At 36.0% G+C, this 15,362-nt stretch overlaps 2 protein-coding genes across 2 annotated transcripts in view; one reads left to right on the forward strand and one right to left on the reverse strand.

The window, feature by feature from the left end:
- Positions 1-10,276, forward strand: part of LOC127837898 (poly(A)-specific ribonuclease PNLDC1-like) — a 39,601-nt gene extending 29,325 nt beyond the window's left edge. The window contains exons 15-20 of the mRNA XM_052365350.1: positions 401-443; positions 1,381-1,480; positions 2,053-2,142; positions 4,961-5,049; positions 8,203-8,301; positions 8,921-10,276. Of these exons, the coding sequence (XP_052221310.1) occupies positions 401-443; positions 1,381-1,480; positions 2,053-2,142; positions 4,961-5,049; positions 8,203-8,301; positions 8,921-8,993 (494 nt within the window). The 3' untranslated portion in view covers positions 8,994-10,276. The remainder of the gene's footprint in view (positions 1-400; positions 444-1,380; positions 1,481-2,052; positions 2,143-4,960; positions 5,050-8,202; positions 8,302-8,920) is intronic.
- Positions 10,276-15,006, reverse strand: LOC127837905 (uncharacterized). The gene is made up of 2 exons (XM_052365361.1): positions 14,622-15,006; positions 10,276-11,893 (listed from the first exon to the last, which is right to left on the reverse strand). Exons 1-2 carry the CDS (start codon positions 14,940-14,942, stop codon positions 11,828-11,830), a joined length of 387 nt encoding a protein of 128 aa, XP_052221321.1. The 5' UTR covers positions 14,943-15,006; the 3' UTR covers positions 10,276-11,827.
- Between the last annotated feature and the right edge of the window lie 356 nt (positions 15,007-15,362).

Genomic DNA, 15,362 nt, shown 5'->3' on the forward strand with positions numbered 1-15,362 from the left:
ATTCACTGGTTTTAATGCAGGAGACGTAGAAATCCCCACTTAGGGTCCAATGTGATAAATGTGACTTTCCAAGCAGCCTTCAACTGCATAAAGGCTTTGGCTTCAATTCATTTACAAGTTTTGAGCAGCCTGGCAGGTCATTTTTCAGTCATAAGGCCCTTACCAAAAAATTATTTCATCTATTTTTTTTCTTACAAAATGCTTGAATTGTGCGATGAAAAGAAATAAATAAGGATTTGTATCAAATTACATGTATTGACATAATATTATAAGCATAATTTGAGCCATAGTTGGACATCCCTGGTTTATAGGAATGATTTTCTGTAAGATGCTTGTGATATGAACATATTTAAATGCTATGAAACACAATTTGATAATTACTTTGCTGACTGCTTTTCAGTTTTTCTGAGGTTAGCGCATATAAAAACGTTCAAAGATGTTAAGTAAGTATGTGCGTTATTTATTAGTTAAGATAAAATATTCCATTCCATCATTTTATTGCTGTAAAAACAACACAATCCGTTGGAGTTCCAATGTGTTGAATTGAACCTGACAAGTTTTACCACACAGATTAAAGGCAGGGAAATGGGGAGCACAAATTCAGAAAGATTAATCAAGGCCTATATGTGCAAACTATGAAAGAGTGTAGCTAAACAGCTTTGTGGAGTTGCATTTAACTTGAATGACTTCTATTATTACGCGCTAATATAATTTAATGAAAGGAGCCCCTTATTAGATATTTAAAAAATAGCACATTAACCCATTTATGCCTAGCATCTAGAAAAAAGGCCTTGGCAAACAGTGTAGACCCAGATGAGACGGCACGTAATTCGGCGTCTCATCAGGGTCTGCGCTGTTTGCTTAAAGGAATTTCTGTAAGAAATATTCTAAATATAGAAATAAATACATGTTTGTATACAAGACATCCCTCATTTTGGAAATAGATTGATCCAATTTAGAAGGATGGGAGAGTTCAATAGGCATAAATGGGTTAAAAACAAATAATTTGGGCAAAACTTTCATGTTATGTAACTGATAAGGGAATGCTCATTTGATGTGTAAGATTCATCTTTGGGGAAACTCAATTAGTTTGCAGAAAGATTTTTTTGAGGGAATGTGCTATATGTTCGGCTTCAGCTGTGGACAAAAAAGCCCTTAGTTGATATCAGTTTATCCATGATTTTCATTTTAAACTCATTTTATATTTGTCTTAAAAAAATCATCCAAAAGTTAAAAGGCATAAGCTTAAAAGGCTGTTAATGTTTCGAGCCAATTGGCCCTTGTTTCTTGCATGTATATTTCAAAGCCCTTACATAATTCTCCTTTAGGTGCAAAAGGACTTAAAATTCTAAAACAATAACATATCTGTTTTTGTTGCAGATCATCAGAGGTGATACCATGTCTGTTCCGGCGCTATCTTCAAAGCATGGAAGAGTATTGTAATAAGGTCAACATCATAAGGGCACGCATTAATAACATTGTGAGTTTTAGAACTTGGCGGGGTATATTGGTTATTGTCATACTCTGGGAGTCATTGATAGAAGGTATATCTGTCATTATATAGGTCTACCATTGACAGAGATGTACAGTAGCCTGTTGTCTGTGCGTTTAGAATTTTGTGTTTCCTGACTGATAATTTTTGTAGGCACTGGGCTGTCCTTAGTATTTGTCGGACAATGTATAGTGTCATGCTACATATTTGTTACACTAAATCATCTATTATAAAGATAAAATACCAGTTAGTGTCCTACATATTCTTAATGATATCTGCTCGTTCCGGGAAAACTGGGCTTAATGCATAAAGCGTAAAGTGTCGTCCCAGATTAGCCTGTGCAGTCCGCACAGGCTAATCAGGTACGACACTTTCTGCCTAAACTTGATTTTTCGGTAAGGAGGGACTTCCTTGAAACTAGAAATACCATTAAAGCGGAAAGTGTCATCCCTGATTAGCCTGTGTGGACTGCACAGGCTAATCTGGGACGGCACTTTACGCACATGCATTAAGCCCAGTTTTATCAGAACAAGACACATATGTGCCTGTGTCTGTTGCAGTCCTTGGACAGTGTAGACTACCAATCAGAGAAGCCAGAACTACTGTTTGTGAGGAGCCGACTTATGAAGAAGAGGCTCAACATTGACCAGGTATTCTGAGCCTCTTTGAAATGACATTATCTACAAGCCATTTGTATTTTACATATTCCAAACTCTTTTGAATTACAGTAACAATAATCTGGAATAGTTACCATTCAAAGCTATTTCAGAAGACATATACAACAGGCCATTGTGGTTTTATGAGGTCATTGCAGTAGTATGCAGAAACCATTGCTAGTTGCTTTACATCAGCAACTCTAGTTTAAACGCTTTTTATACCCCCATTACCATTGGTAATGGGGGCTATATAGGAGTCACTTTGTCGGTCTGTTTGTCTCTCTGTCTGTCTGTCTGTCTGTCTGTCTGTCCGGAAATTTCATCCGATCTTCACCAAACTTGGTCAGAAGTTGTATCTAGATAATGTCTAGGTCACATTTGAATATGGGTCATTCCGGGTCAAAAACTAGGTCATGGGGCCACTTAGTGCTTTTTCAACCGAAAGTTTGTCCGGACCATAACTATGTCATTTATCGTTAGATTTTAAAATGATGTGGTACATTTGTTCACCATCATAGGACGGTGTGTTGTGTGAAAAAAGCATGTCAATATCTCAAAGGTCAAGGTCACACATTGAGTTCAAGGGTCAAATGCTTGTCCGGGCCATAACTGTCATTTACTGTGAGATTTTAAAATAATTTGGCAAATTTGTTCACCATAATTGGACGGTGTGTCGCGTGAAAGAATTGCGTCTATATCTTCAAGGTCAAGGTTACACTTTGAGTTCAAAGATCAAAAATGGCCATAAATGAGCTTGTCCGGGCTATAACTATGCCATTCATTGTGAGATTTTAAAATCATAAGGTACATTTTGTTCACCATCATTGAACAGTGTGTCGCGCGAAAGAATTACATCTATATCTCCAAGGTCAAGGTCACACTTTAAGTTTAAAGGTCAAAAATGGCCATAAATGAGTTTGACCGGGTCATAACTATATCGTTCATTGTGAGAATTAAAAATCATTTGGCACATTTGTTCACCATCATTGGACAGTGTGTCGGGCAAAAGAATTAGGTCGATATATCCAAGGTCAAGGTCACACTTTGAGTTCAAAGGTAAAAAAGGGCCATAAAAACCTTGTCCAGGCCATAACTATGTCGTTTATTGTGAGATTTTAAAATCATTTGGTACATATGTTCACCATGATTAGACGGTGTGTCGCGCGAAAGAATTACGTCAATATCTCCAAGGTCAAGATCACACTTTTAGTTCAAAGGTCAAAAATGGCCATAAATGAGCTTGTCCAGGCCATAACTATGTCGTTCATTGTGAGATTTTAAAATCATTTGGCACATTTGTTCACAAGCATTGGACAGTGTGTCGCCGGAAAGCATTACGTTGATGTCTTCAAGGTCAAGGTAACACTTTTAGTTCAAAGGTCAAAAAAGGCAATAAATGATCTTGTCTGGGCCATAACTATGTCATTCATTGTGGGATTTTAAAATGACTCTGTACATAAATTTTGTTCTCAGGCATTGGGCGGCGTGTCATGTGAAAGAATGCAAGAGTTCAAAGGTCAAAATGGTGATAAATGATAATGGCATTATAATTCTTAAAAATCACCATAAATTAGATTCTCTTGTTTTGTGAAGACAGCATGCAAAATAGTGTGTGTCAATGCGGCACGTGGGGGTATACGTCACGTCTGTGACAAAGCTCTAGTTGTTAACTATCTCTTATAATTTATTTAATGGTTTAAGTAACTTAATCAATTTTTATACGCCCGTCTATGACGGGACGTATTATGGTATACCCCGCGTCTGTCCGTCCGTCCGTCCGTCTGTCCGTCCGTCCGTCTGTTAATGTCGTACGCTACGTCAAATATCCTTTGACAGATTTTCTTCAAATTTTAACACAATCTTAATATTGATAAACCCTGATCCCCTTTCGTTTTTGACGGAATTCTGAATTGTCGTTCCAGAGTTATGGGACTTTGTTCGTCAAAATTTCGTGATTTCATTGAATGTCCTACTGTAGCTCAAATATCCTTCGATGGATTTTTTTCAAATTTCAACACAATCTTAATATTGATAAACCCTGATCCCCTTTCGTTTTTGACGGAATTACGCCCGTCTATGACGGGACGTATTATGGTATACCCCGCGTCTGTCCGTCCGTCCGTCCGTCTGTCCGTCCGTCCGTCTGTTAATGTCGTACGCTACGTCAAATATCCTTTGACAGATTTTCTTCAAATTTTAACACAATCTTAATATTGATAAACCCTGATCCCCTTTCGTTTTTGACGGAATTCTGAATTGTCGTTCCAGAGTTATGGGACTTTGTTCGTCAAAATTTCGTGATTTCATTGAATGTCCTACTGTAGCTCAAATATCCTTCGATGGATTTTTTTCAAATTTCAACACAATCTTAATATTGATAAACCCTGATCCCCTTTCGTTTTTGACGGAATTCTGAATTGTCGTTCCAGAGTTATGGGACTTTGTTCGTCAAAAATTGAACAAGGTGAGCTTTTTTCTATTCCGATTGTACACTACCACTTACCCATCTACATTTCTCTTTTATTATTGGTCAAAATATCTATAACAGGTTTACTTCAACTCCATATCCTCTAAAGAAATGCATACATATACTCAAAAAAAGATATGGTATGAATGTCAAGGAGACGGCGCTCCATGCTCATGTACTTATAAAATAAACCATGTATTCAAATACAAATAAACTGAAGTAAAAAAATGATTCAAAGGGTTATTTATTACCTTACTACTTCATTGGCGAACGACGGGCGTATCATGCGCTCATGGCGCAGCTCCTCAGTTTAAAATTTACCTAGTATAATGTTTCCAATTTCAGTTAGCAAAGTGGTTCTCTCCCTATGGCAATGTGGATATAAGAGTTTTTGGCAAGAACCGTGCATTGGCAGCTACCAACAACTTCAAATGGTATGTGCCAGAACCCTGTTTCATGCTGGATACATCAGCATTGTTTATAAATGTGTTGACATTTTGTATATTTACTTGAGCCATTTTAAGCTCACCTTAGCACTATGTTTACCACCCAGTGTTGTGTGATGAAAACTTTTTTCTTGTACCACTTTAGAGGCCACTTTAGAGGCCACTTTTGGTCCAATCTAGATGAAAACTGGTCATATTATATATATTTTGACAATATCTGGATCAAAAGTGAATTCAGATCACGAGCTTCCCAAGCATTACCAGATCACAAGGTTAATTCTGAGTAAAACCTTCTTACCACTATAAATTACTAAATCTTAATGAAACTTTGCCAAGATGTTCATTTTCTAAAAAGCTAGTTCAGCTGCGAATTTGGGCACCAGGTCAAATCTTGTTACCAATCTAGAAGCAACTTTTATGACTCAATTTTGATGATGTTTTTATCTTGACCTTTTATTAACCAAGTTTTATTCTTTGTCATGTTTGTCCAAAGACTAGATAACCAGGTAAAATTTTGTCACCACTCAGGAAACTGCATATGTGACTCAATCTTGGAGACTTAATTACAATGTTTAGATAATTCATGCTCATATATGCGCGTATGTGTCCAAAATTTAGGTCACTAGGTAAATTTCATAGAAAGACCTTATAACTTCTCTTGCAGCCACATTTAAGACTAAATTTTCATAAAACTTGTTTGAATATTGGTCACAGATATGTCATTAAATTAAGGCACCAAGTCAAATTAACACCAAGATAACCACTTTATAAGGCAAATGTATAGCTTTATCTTGATTAAATTGAGACTATACGATTTTAATATGTGTTAACTTGTAATAAATTGATAAAAATATGTTACAATAACACATAATAGGCAAGAAAAAATATACATTGAAGACGAATTTCATAAAATGCAGCAAAGACAAATTAGCGCCCCGAGCCGATTGTGACAAAGATATTTCGTACATATTTTCCTACAATAACCGAAGCATTCGTCTTTTTATTAGGATCGGAGCTAGTGTTTGTGTGTCGTATGAATAGATATCATTGCAGGAATTTTAAATGAACCGTTAAACTAAATTAAGATTCACATCGTACATGCATGATATACATGCTGGCGAATTCGACTGTACAGACATTTTTTATTTCAGATTTAAATATCTGGCTTATTTCGCATTTTTTGACACATGTTCTTCTTAATTTTTATTTTAATTTATATTGAAATATATGTATAATAAGTTTTTTACACATCTTATATAAATTCATAAATATTTGACAAAATCGTATAATCTCGCTTTAAACATCATTTTGGGTCAATTGGTTACTAAGTCAAGTCTTTTATAACTAGTTCACCTTCAAATACAGTGAGCGCATTAGGGCCATTTTGGCACTTTTGTGGTATTGTTACTTTTTAATTTGTTTCTTTTTAATTCATTTACCCTGTTTCAGAAAACAGCCAAAAAAATAGTACTTTACCAATTTACTTTCCTTGCAATGCAAAAATATCAGTAGAATGATGAATGTTTAATTAATGTGCAAACTATTATCATAGGATGTTTTGCAACGCACTTAAAATGTAAAGCAGAAAGTAGAATTATATGAATTATGAAATACAATAAAATATGAATGGGAAAACTGTTAATTCATTAAGTTTTACTTTAGTAGAAATATTTTATTAGTTCACCTGAGCACAACGTGCTTATGGTGAGCTTTTGTGATCACCTTTTGTCCATCTCAAGTAGTCCAACGTTCGTCATCATTATTTACCTTTTAACAATCTAGAGGCCACTTTTATTGTACAATCTTCATAAAACTTGGTCAGAACATGTGTCCCGGTAATATCTTGGACGCGTCCCAAAATGGTTTTGATTGGTTAAAAAACATGGCCACCAGAGGGTGGGGCAATAATCCTTGTTAACACTTTAGAAGTCTCATTTATTGTCCAATCTTCATAAAACATTTTAGAATATTTGTTCAAATGATGTCTTGGATGTTGAAAAACATGGCCTTCAGGGGGCATGGCATTTTTCCAATTGTGGCTAATGTAAAACCTTGTTAACACTCTAGCTCAGAACATTTGTTGTAATTATATTTCGGCCGAGTTAGAAAATGATTATGGTTTGCCAAAAACATGGCTGCAATGAGGTGGGGCATTTTCCCTAATAATTCTGTAGTGAAACCTTGTTAACACTCTAGAAGTCATTTTTTTCGTGGAAAGGAAAATTAGTCAGAACACTTGTTTTATTGACCTAATGGTCAAGTTAGAAATTTCTTCCAGTTTGTTGAAAATTGGCTGTGGCAATATTCCTTAAATAGCTTTTGACAGTATTTTATCCTCATTTATTGGACTATCTGCTTTAAACATGGTCAGAACATTTGTCCCAATTAAATATTGGCTGAGATTGAAACTAGTTCATGTGAGCTCAAAACTAGGTAATTAGGTTAAATCAAAAGAAATAAATAGTGATGCTCTTGAAGTCACACTTTTTGTCCAATCTTTTTGAATCAGCTCGCACTTTCTCATAATAGTCTAGTTCCTTTGGACCTCAGGTGAGCGCCTTAAGGCCCATGGCCCTCCTGTAATGGCCAGTTACCTACTGCCAACAGGTTAAATAAAATCTTTGTATATAACTATATAATTCATTAATATATCATGTGGGCAACATTTGGATGCATTCATTGGATACTAAGTGAAATAGAACCCTTTCTAGATCATTGTGTTAAAGATCATTTGTTAATATGGCACTGTAAAAAGCCAATTAAAGCCCAGGTTTGCTTTCCAGTGAATTGCATTATCTTTGAAGCAATAGGACATACATTTTCATTTCAATTTTCATAAAAGAACATGTTTATCTTTAAATTGATACCAGGGTTGCAAAATCTGAAATAAAAGAAGAGAGAAAACTTAAATGAAAATTGTCCTTTTGAGTACCGGGTATGTGAATTTCATAAACTGGAATCTTGCTAAAACAACATGATCAATAAAATTATGGTGCCCACCTAAGTAAGGGTAAAAGCATAGAATTTGAAGTTTTAATGATTTTAAAATTGCCCAAACCTCAAATGGGATGTTTGAAAAAAATATGTCTAAAACTGCATAGCTTAGTTAATTAAGAAATACAATTTTGGTATTCACTCCAGTTCCAGGGATATCCTGAAGGCATTCAGGGGTCACCCAACGATATATGTGGCAGAGTACAGTATATGGAGGCATTCACCACTAGTCAGGGGAATACTTTGGTAATCAGTTTGTATACTATCCCCCCACTTTCACATGTGTTTCATTAGGATTGTACCATTTTTTGTCTGAGCAAAAAGAATAAAATGAACTGAATTAATTTAATATTTATTCCTGTTTGCTGGCTTTGAAGAGGAAGCACAATTTCATTGGGAACATTAAAAAAAGTATATTTAAAAAAAAAATGCTTTACATTTGTAATAAGGTTCATTTAAAGCTCAGCTGTTTTTGGAGAAAACCCGAGGAATTGTCATAGCCAGCTCATCGTCGGACGTCTGCCGTCTGCGTCGTGCTAAAACCTTTACATTTGCTCTAAAATCAAAGTGTTTCCACCTACAACTTTGAAACTTCATATGTAGATGCACCTTGATGAGTTCTACTCGCCACACCCATTTCGGTGTCACTAGGTCAAAGGTCAAGGTCACTGTTACCTCTAATAAAAAAATCTGACAAGCTTTTATTTATTCAAAACTGCACCAGCAGCCGAGCGTTGGCACCCGTTATGCGGTACTCTTGTATTGTTAATGATAAATGCCAAAATAAATTTTAATCAGCCCTAATTAGTTGAGTACTGGTATATTTCCTTTCCATGGATTCAAGTGTGATATCTGTGTATTTCAGGTCTGGTGCTATAGTATCAGGAGGACTGTGTATTCTGGCACTAGTTGGCTCAGTGAAGGAGAGGAAACCTTGACCACCAAAATGTCTCCATTAAAGCTTGAACTAGGATCTGTTACATTTTACAAGTCATATCACATGGCTAACTGTGGGGTGTTCACCATACATCACGAGAACCCTTAACAGCTTAACAAGGATCAAGCAATGTTCTTTTGGAGCTTATTTTTCTGATTAAATGTGGAATTAAGGCAGATATATTATGAATTTGGCTCAAGAAAGATGTTAAGAAAAGCATTTTTTAGCTCACCAGAGCATATGGTGCTCATGAAGAGCTTTTAGGATACCCTGTTGTCTATTTTTCCATCCGTCCATGGGGCAGGTTGTTTCTTCTAACAACATTAATTCCCCCTGAACTGCAGATTTTAATTTAAAAAAATCACATATGCTTCTTTGGTGACCCTTTGGCTAAGTTGTTCACTATGATTGTTTCCATTGCATATGTATGGATTGAGCTATAAAGAAAATTAACCTGAAAAATACTAATATCAAACCACAGGGCACAGGCTTTAATACTTGTTGTGTGACATTGTCATGCAGTCTCCTTTCATTCTTCAAATCATTTTATGAGGTCAAAGCTGGCAATGCTACAGGCTCATGTGATTTATAAATATATTTATATAGTAAATTATATGGTAAATTACTTTTAAAATCAACTACAATAAAACCGCAATTGTCAAGGGTTAAATGTTTGGTGTTTAATATGGTATGATGTTCCTCTACATGTTTGTTATAATAATTCTCCTAAGGTCAACTTTATTCCCGGCCTGAGAGATGCTTGTTTTCCTTATTATGTATATAATAAAAACTTTTTATTCTTCTCTGAAACCTCAAGCCTAAGAGGTTTGATATTTGTCACATACATGTATACTTGTATGGGGGTCTTCTACCAAGTTTGTTTAAACCATGCCCCCGTGTTCAAAATTGGCATCGCATTCTGTAGGCATTCTAAGATTTATATAAATGGTAAATAACTGTTCATTAAATATGCCATGAATATGCAATTGAATATTTCTTTATTTTATTTTGCCTGTAGGTAGTGAACAGACTTGAAATGTCCACTTTAATTTGTTCTGATGTTGAGATGTTGCAGTTTATAGTTTTAACAGTCACATAACATTTAGATTTTGATACACATTTCTGGTCTTAAGATGCTAAAAAAGTAAGTGCTAAGCTTTACTAAGAAGGGATTTTTTTGCGACAAAATGTTGTGTTTCAATTTAAATTTATTCCAAATAATGATGTCTGTTAATTGTTTGCATTATTCTTTTATATTGTTTGATTAAATACAACAAGAGTCAACATGTTGCCATTTTTAATGAAGCCTTAATAAACAATAAACGGAAGTTGTAATAAAAGGTTGATTAAAAAAAATCAAATAAAATAAAAATAAAGAACAAGACCCCTGGACTCTGTTGGAGTTAAATATTCTCCAGCAGGGTGGAACAAGTCCACTGGAGTCTTTATCACATTGAAACCAGCCTACTGTAGCTAAATAGCCCTCTTACTAGTGGAGCCAGTCCACTTAGTCAAATAGCCAGTACAGTGGAGCCAGTCCTCTGGAATCAAAAAGTCCTCATTATAGTGGAGCCAATTCACTGGAGGCAAATATTCATCAGCATAGTGAAGCCATTCCACTGGAGTCGAATGGTGTTAATTATAGTGGAACCAGTCCACTGTAGTCAAAATGTCTTTATTACAGTAGAGCCAGTCCGCTGGAGTCAAATTGTCCTCAGCATAGTGGAACCAGTCCACTGGAGTCAAATAGTCCTCAGCATAGTGGAACCAGTCCACTGGAGTCAAAAAGACTTAATTATAGTAGAGCCAGTCCACTGGAGTCAAATAGTCCTCACAATAGTCGAACCAAATCACTGCAGTCTAAAATCCTCATTACAGTGGAACCAGTCCACTGGAGTCAAATAGTCCTCATTAAAGTGGAGCCAGTCCCTTGAGGTCATATAGTCCAAAAAGAGTGGAGCCAGTCCATAATAGAGTGGAGCTATTCCACTGACATATTTTCTCCATCAGTGTAGACTAGTCAATTGGAGTCCTTTGCAGAGTGGAGCCAGTCCACTGGAGTCAAATAGTCCTCATAATCTTGGAGCCATTCCACTGGAGTTGAAACTTCCTCAACAGAGTGATGAAATTCAACTGCCATGAAATAGTCTTCATTATAATGGAGCCAGTCGAATTGGGTCAAATAGTCTTGTCCACTTGAGTCTAATAGTCATCATTATAGATGAGCCAGTCCACTCTATTCAAATAGTCCTCATCATAGGGGAGCAACTCTGCTGGAGTCAAATAGTCCTTGTTATAGTGGAGCCAAACCACTGGAGTCAAATAGTCCTCAGCATAGTGGATACAAACCACTGGAGTCAAACAGTCCTTGTTAAAGTGGAACAGTCCACTGGAGTCAAATAGTCCTCATTATAGTGGAGCCAAACCACTGGAATCAAATAATCTTCAGCATAGTGGAGTCAATCAACTAGAGTCAAATTGTCTTCATTCATGTGGAGTCAGTCCACAGGAGTCTAATAGTCCTTATTATAGTGGAGCCATTCCACTGGAGTCAAAAAGTCCTCAGCGTAGTGGAACCAGTCCACTGGAGTCAAATAGTCCTCATTAGTCAAATAGTCCTCATTACAGTGGAGCCAGACCACTGGAGTCAAATAGTCCTCAGCATTGTGGAGTCAGTCAACTGGAGTCAAACAGCCCTTATGATAGTGGAGCAACTACATTGGAGTCAAATTTTTAGTAGCAGTGTGTGCAGCCACTTCACTGGAGTCAAACATTTATTTGCAGAGTTGAGCGATTTCACTGGAGCCAAATATTCCTTAGCCGAGTTTTCCTGCTCTAATATTCCAAAGACTCCTGTGGCCCTCCCTCGTGGGCCATTCTAGGACACTCGGCGGGATTGTTCTAAAAACAATATAAACAACGCATGCTTACTAACGCAGTAATTACGTTATGTGTTGCACATTTAGGTGGCTGTTAGGGCCACGCCATGCATAAGAAAATTGGCGAAGGTACATTGTATGCCTTCGTTTTGTTAATGCGGGCGTTTTTAATAAAGCTTTTGAACAAAGAAATATTATCCACTCATTCTCGCCTATTGAAATCGACAAAGAGCTAAATATTAGTGCTGAACTTTTCTTCACCTGAAAGCAACAAAGTCTGAGTGCTATACTCGAAATATTGTTTGCGCAACTGATGTGTATTATGTTTAAACAAAATACGCTGTGTCGTTCTGATGTGCGTTATGGTCCGTGTGGTTTACCTTTTTGAATAATATTCATATTTGTCGAAATCTAAATCGATGACTCATAACGTTTAGTAAAACATTACTACCTAAAATGTACACTTAGTCCTTTGTAACAAAGCGCATACAACTGATGTCTGATATTAAACAAAGACCTATATAATACAATGTATTATTTGGGTCTTTGTATAAAAGCACATGTATGTATGAAGTAAATGAGTTGTTTTCGCCCGCGCTGTTAGGACTACAGGGTGTCGCTATAATCGCGATTTTTTTTGTTAAACTTTTAATCCAAAGTCGAACAACAGCAGTTAACCCAAAAATGAAAACAAAAATTATAACCTTAATTTAAGCATTTTGAAAAAAGCTCTTTAAAGTAAATGTTAAATACTATTGAAGTTTGTATTAAGAACTGTAAAAAGCTGTTAAGAAAAATAAGAAATAATAAAAATAAGTAGTAAGTGTACCACCACTAAGCATCTCAACCATGGTATATGCCCCAGCGCGTAAGCAAAATTTTTTAGAAGTGCCTCTAATGTTTTTTCCCGAATTTCGGCGTAAGCTGCATAAGCCAGCTTTTCACCTTAGCCTGACCTTTGTAAGTGTCCAATAAAATTTCCCGCGGCTAGGTACGAATGAATACACTTCATTTATTCCATTGGCTGATTTGAGTATACCACCAGAACATTGGAAACATATCCGCGTCTTTGTAACACTGTTTTACTGTATGAAACAATTTTATCTCGAATGAAAAGGCTTAATAGATAGAACAGTTTTACACTCAATTCTCGACATCAATACAGTTTGTGCGTACACCTTTTATTTTCAGAGTATAACCAGCGCAAGAGCGTTTATACTTAAAAGGCTATGTTCTCATATTTAGTACTTACTTCCTTATTCCTGTAAACATGTTAACATGTAAAAGTATAAAGAGCAATGGAAGCGAGGCCTCACTTTAAAGCATTGCATTTCAACCCGCGAGGTATATCGGGTCAATTCGCGGACATTCAGAGTTTATATACAGGTCATCACCGGAGTTGGCGGCCAGTAAAATAATCGTTATATAATAAAGACGCTATCCGTGAACTAGGTGACCTGGAATTTTCTTTAGACCAGAAATATGTTAAATGAAGATATTCAGCAATATAATTATGGTATGTAAATAATAGATTCTTAATGTGTTTTCAACAATACAATGATAAATATTATTGTTGATAAATTTAACAATAATTATTCGTCCATATTGCCTAATGTACTAAAGTGATATTATGAGCATGTAACAGTTTATAGGTGTCTATCGCAACCGTTGATTATTTTTGATGTTTCTACTTCATATAGACTTATATTAATTAATGCAGCATCATCATACTAAAACAATATACCAGAAAGAGAAAAATAATGCATTTGAATATCAACCGTACTTTCGTTTGACAACTGATCATGCGTTTACGAGTTGAACCTAAATTTAGTTTTAGTGCAGATTTGTTCATACGACACAAAGACACGAAATTGTTTTACGGATCATTTCAGCTTACAGGACTGGGTGGGTCACGTAAGAATATCGAATATAAAATATATTTTTATAAACAACTGGTAGCAAGGTGAGTTGCAGATAATTAATCAGTAACCACATTTTAACTAACTATTTTGACCTGTTAATTCTTTTCAGCTCAATTCAACAGTGCAAAATGCCCATAATATCACTTTAAGCATTAGCACGATGATAATTGATACTGTTAATAATCGAATCAAATAGCAATGCCCGACAAACCACTAAAACAGGTTTGTTCGAAGAACGCGCCTATAAATACGGATACTTCTCGTGTGGCCGGTTGACTCATATGTTTAAATTTCACTTCCATTCTTCTTTTGGTTTTCTGTTTTGTATCTATAGGTTTATGACCAGCAATATGTTATAATGTAAAATAAGCCGCGAAAACTCCCCGTAACATCCCGTACTTCGTGTGATGCAGCTAAGAACTGCACAGAAAAAGACATTCGCTATACTTGATCTCATTCATTAAACTCTTTACGCCGTATATCTTTTTTAAAGATAATTCTTGTTTAAGATGCTAGAAGCTATTCTTTTCTACGGTAGCGACGGTTTTTTTAACGAATATGAAACAAACTCGCTGTGCACTGAACTTGATGTGGATTGATGATAGTTTGAATTCCATTAAACATACCTGTCTTAATTCCGAATTTTTACACATTTTTAACAAACTTCATACAATACATAGCTTAGGTACCTAGGTAATTTAAAATACAGGTGTACAGTATATACAGTATTGTGTTAGGGATGCGCACGTTTTACCTAGTGTAATTGTCGGTGGGAAATATTTAAGTCTGCATTGACATTGTTTGTACAAAATGTTATGTAGCGCTTACATGAATATTAATTTCCATGTGCATAGCTCCGGGCAATGTGAACAGCGGGATGTCTTGTCGGTTTCGAATCCCGGACGTACGTCTGTTTCGGCTTTGGCCGCTCTCCTTGGTGTCGGTACATCCTAACCGCGCGCTAAGGCACCTGTTCGTCTCCTTTCGTTGAAGATGTTCATTCAGTTGACCGCAGCTAGCCGACTGATACACACGGGTAACCACTAAATCGTTGCCGTCGTCTGCAGAACTAACGCAGCAAAGAAACCTCTGAAGCGCCCTTGCTATCGCCTTTACAAATTTACACTTTTTAGAATTGTCTTTTGGCATTTTAAGCGTGTACGATGTCAGAAAATAATTCTAGTTGCGGTTGCCAAGTAATGACGCACTATAAACTGTCACGTGACTTGAAATACCTTTGACGTCATGACGTTGTTCTTGCGTAAAACTATAATAATGACGTGTACTAATTAATATAGCTACCTCTGTATATAATTTGATTGACTGAATGTTCTTGTTAGACATAAGCCAGTGTTTAGAAAGATTGAACAGGCAACTGTTTTGTCATTTTACTATCAAATTGTGTAGCTCTAAATGTTCAACGGTTGAGCATTTTTAGTTCTTTTGCATAAAACAAGTTCCATAATAAAACTTTTGTGTCGGATTTTTGTCTTTTCTGAAAATATTAACAGTTTTACATTATTTCTTTCTTTCATAACATCTTATATATCCAGCCGTTTCAGTTTTTAC

Source organism: Dreissena polymorpha, chromosome 1, assembly GCF_020536995.1.
Source record: "Dreissena polymorpha isolate Duluth1 chromosome 1, UMN_Dpol_1.0, whole genome shotgun sequence".
Classification (NCBI taxonomy): Eukaryota; Metazoa; Mollusca; class Bivalvia; order Myida; family Dreissenidae; genus Dreissena; species Dreissena polymorpha.

Coding starts and splice junctions, on each gene's coding strand:
- LOC127837905 (XM_052365361.1), bottom strand. CDS start 14,942: ATGCCAAAAGACAATTCTAAAAAGTGTAAATTTGTAAAGGCGATAGCA. Junction 11,894..14,621: donor ACATGGAAATTAATATTCAT/GTAAGCGCTACA, acceptor TATTGTTTTTAG/AACAATCCCGCCGAGTGTCC.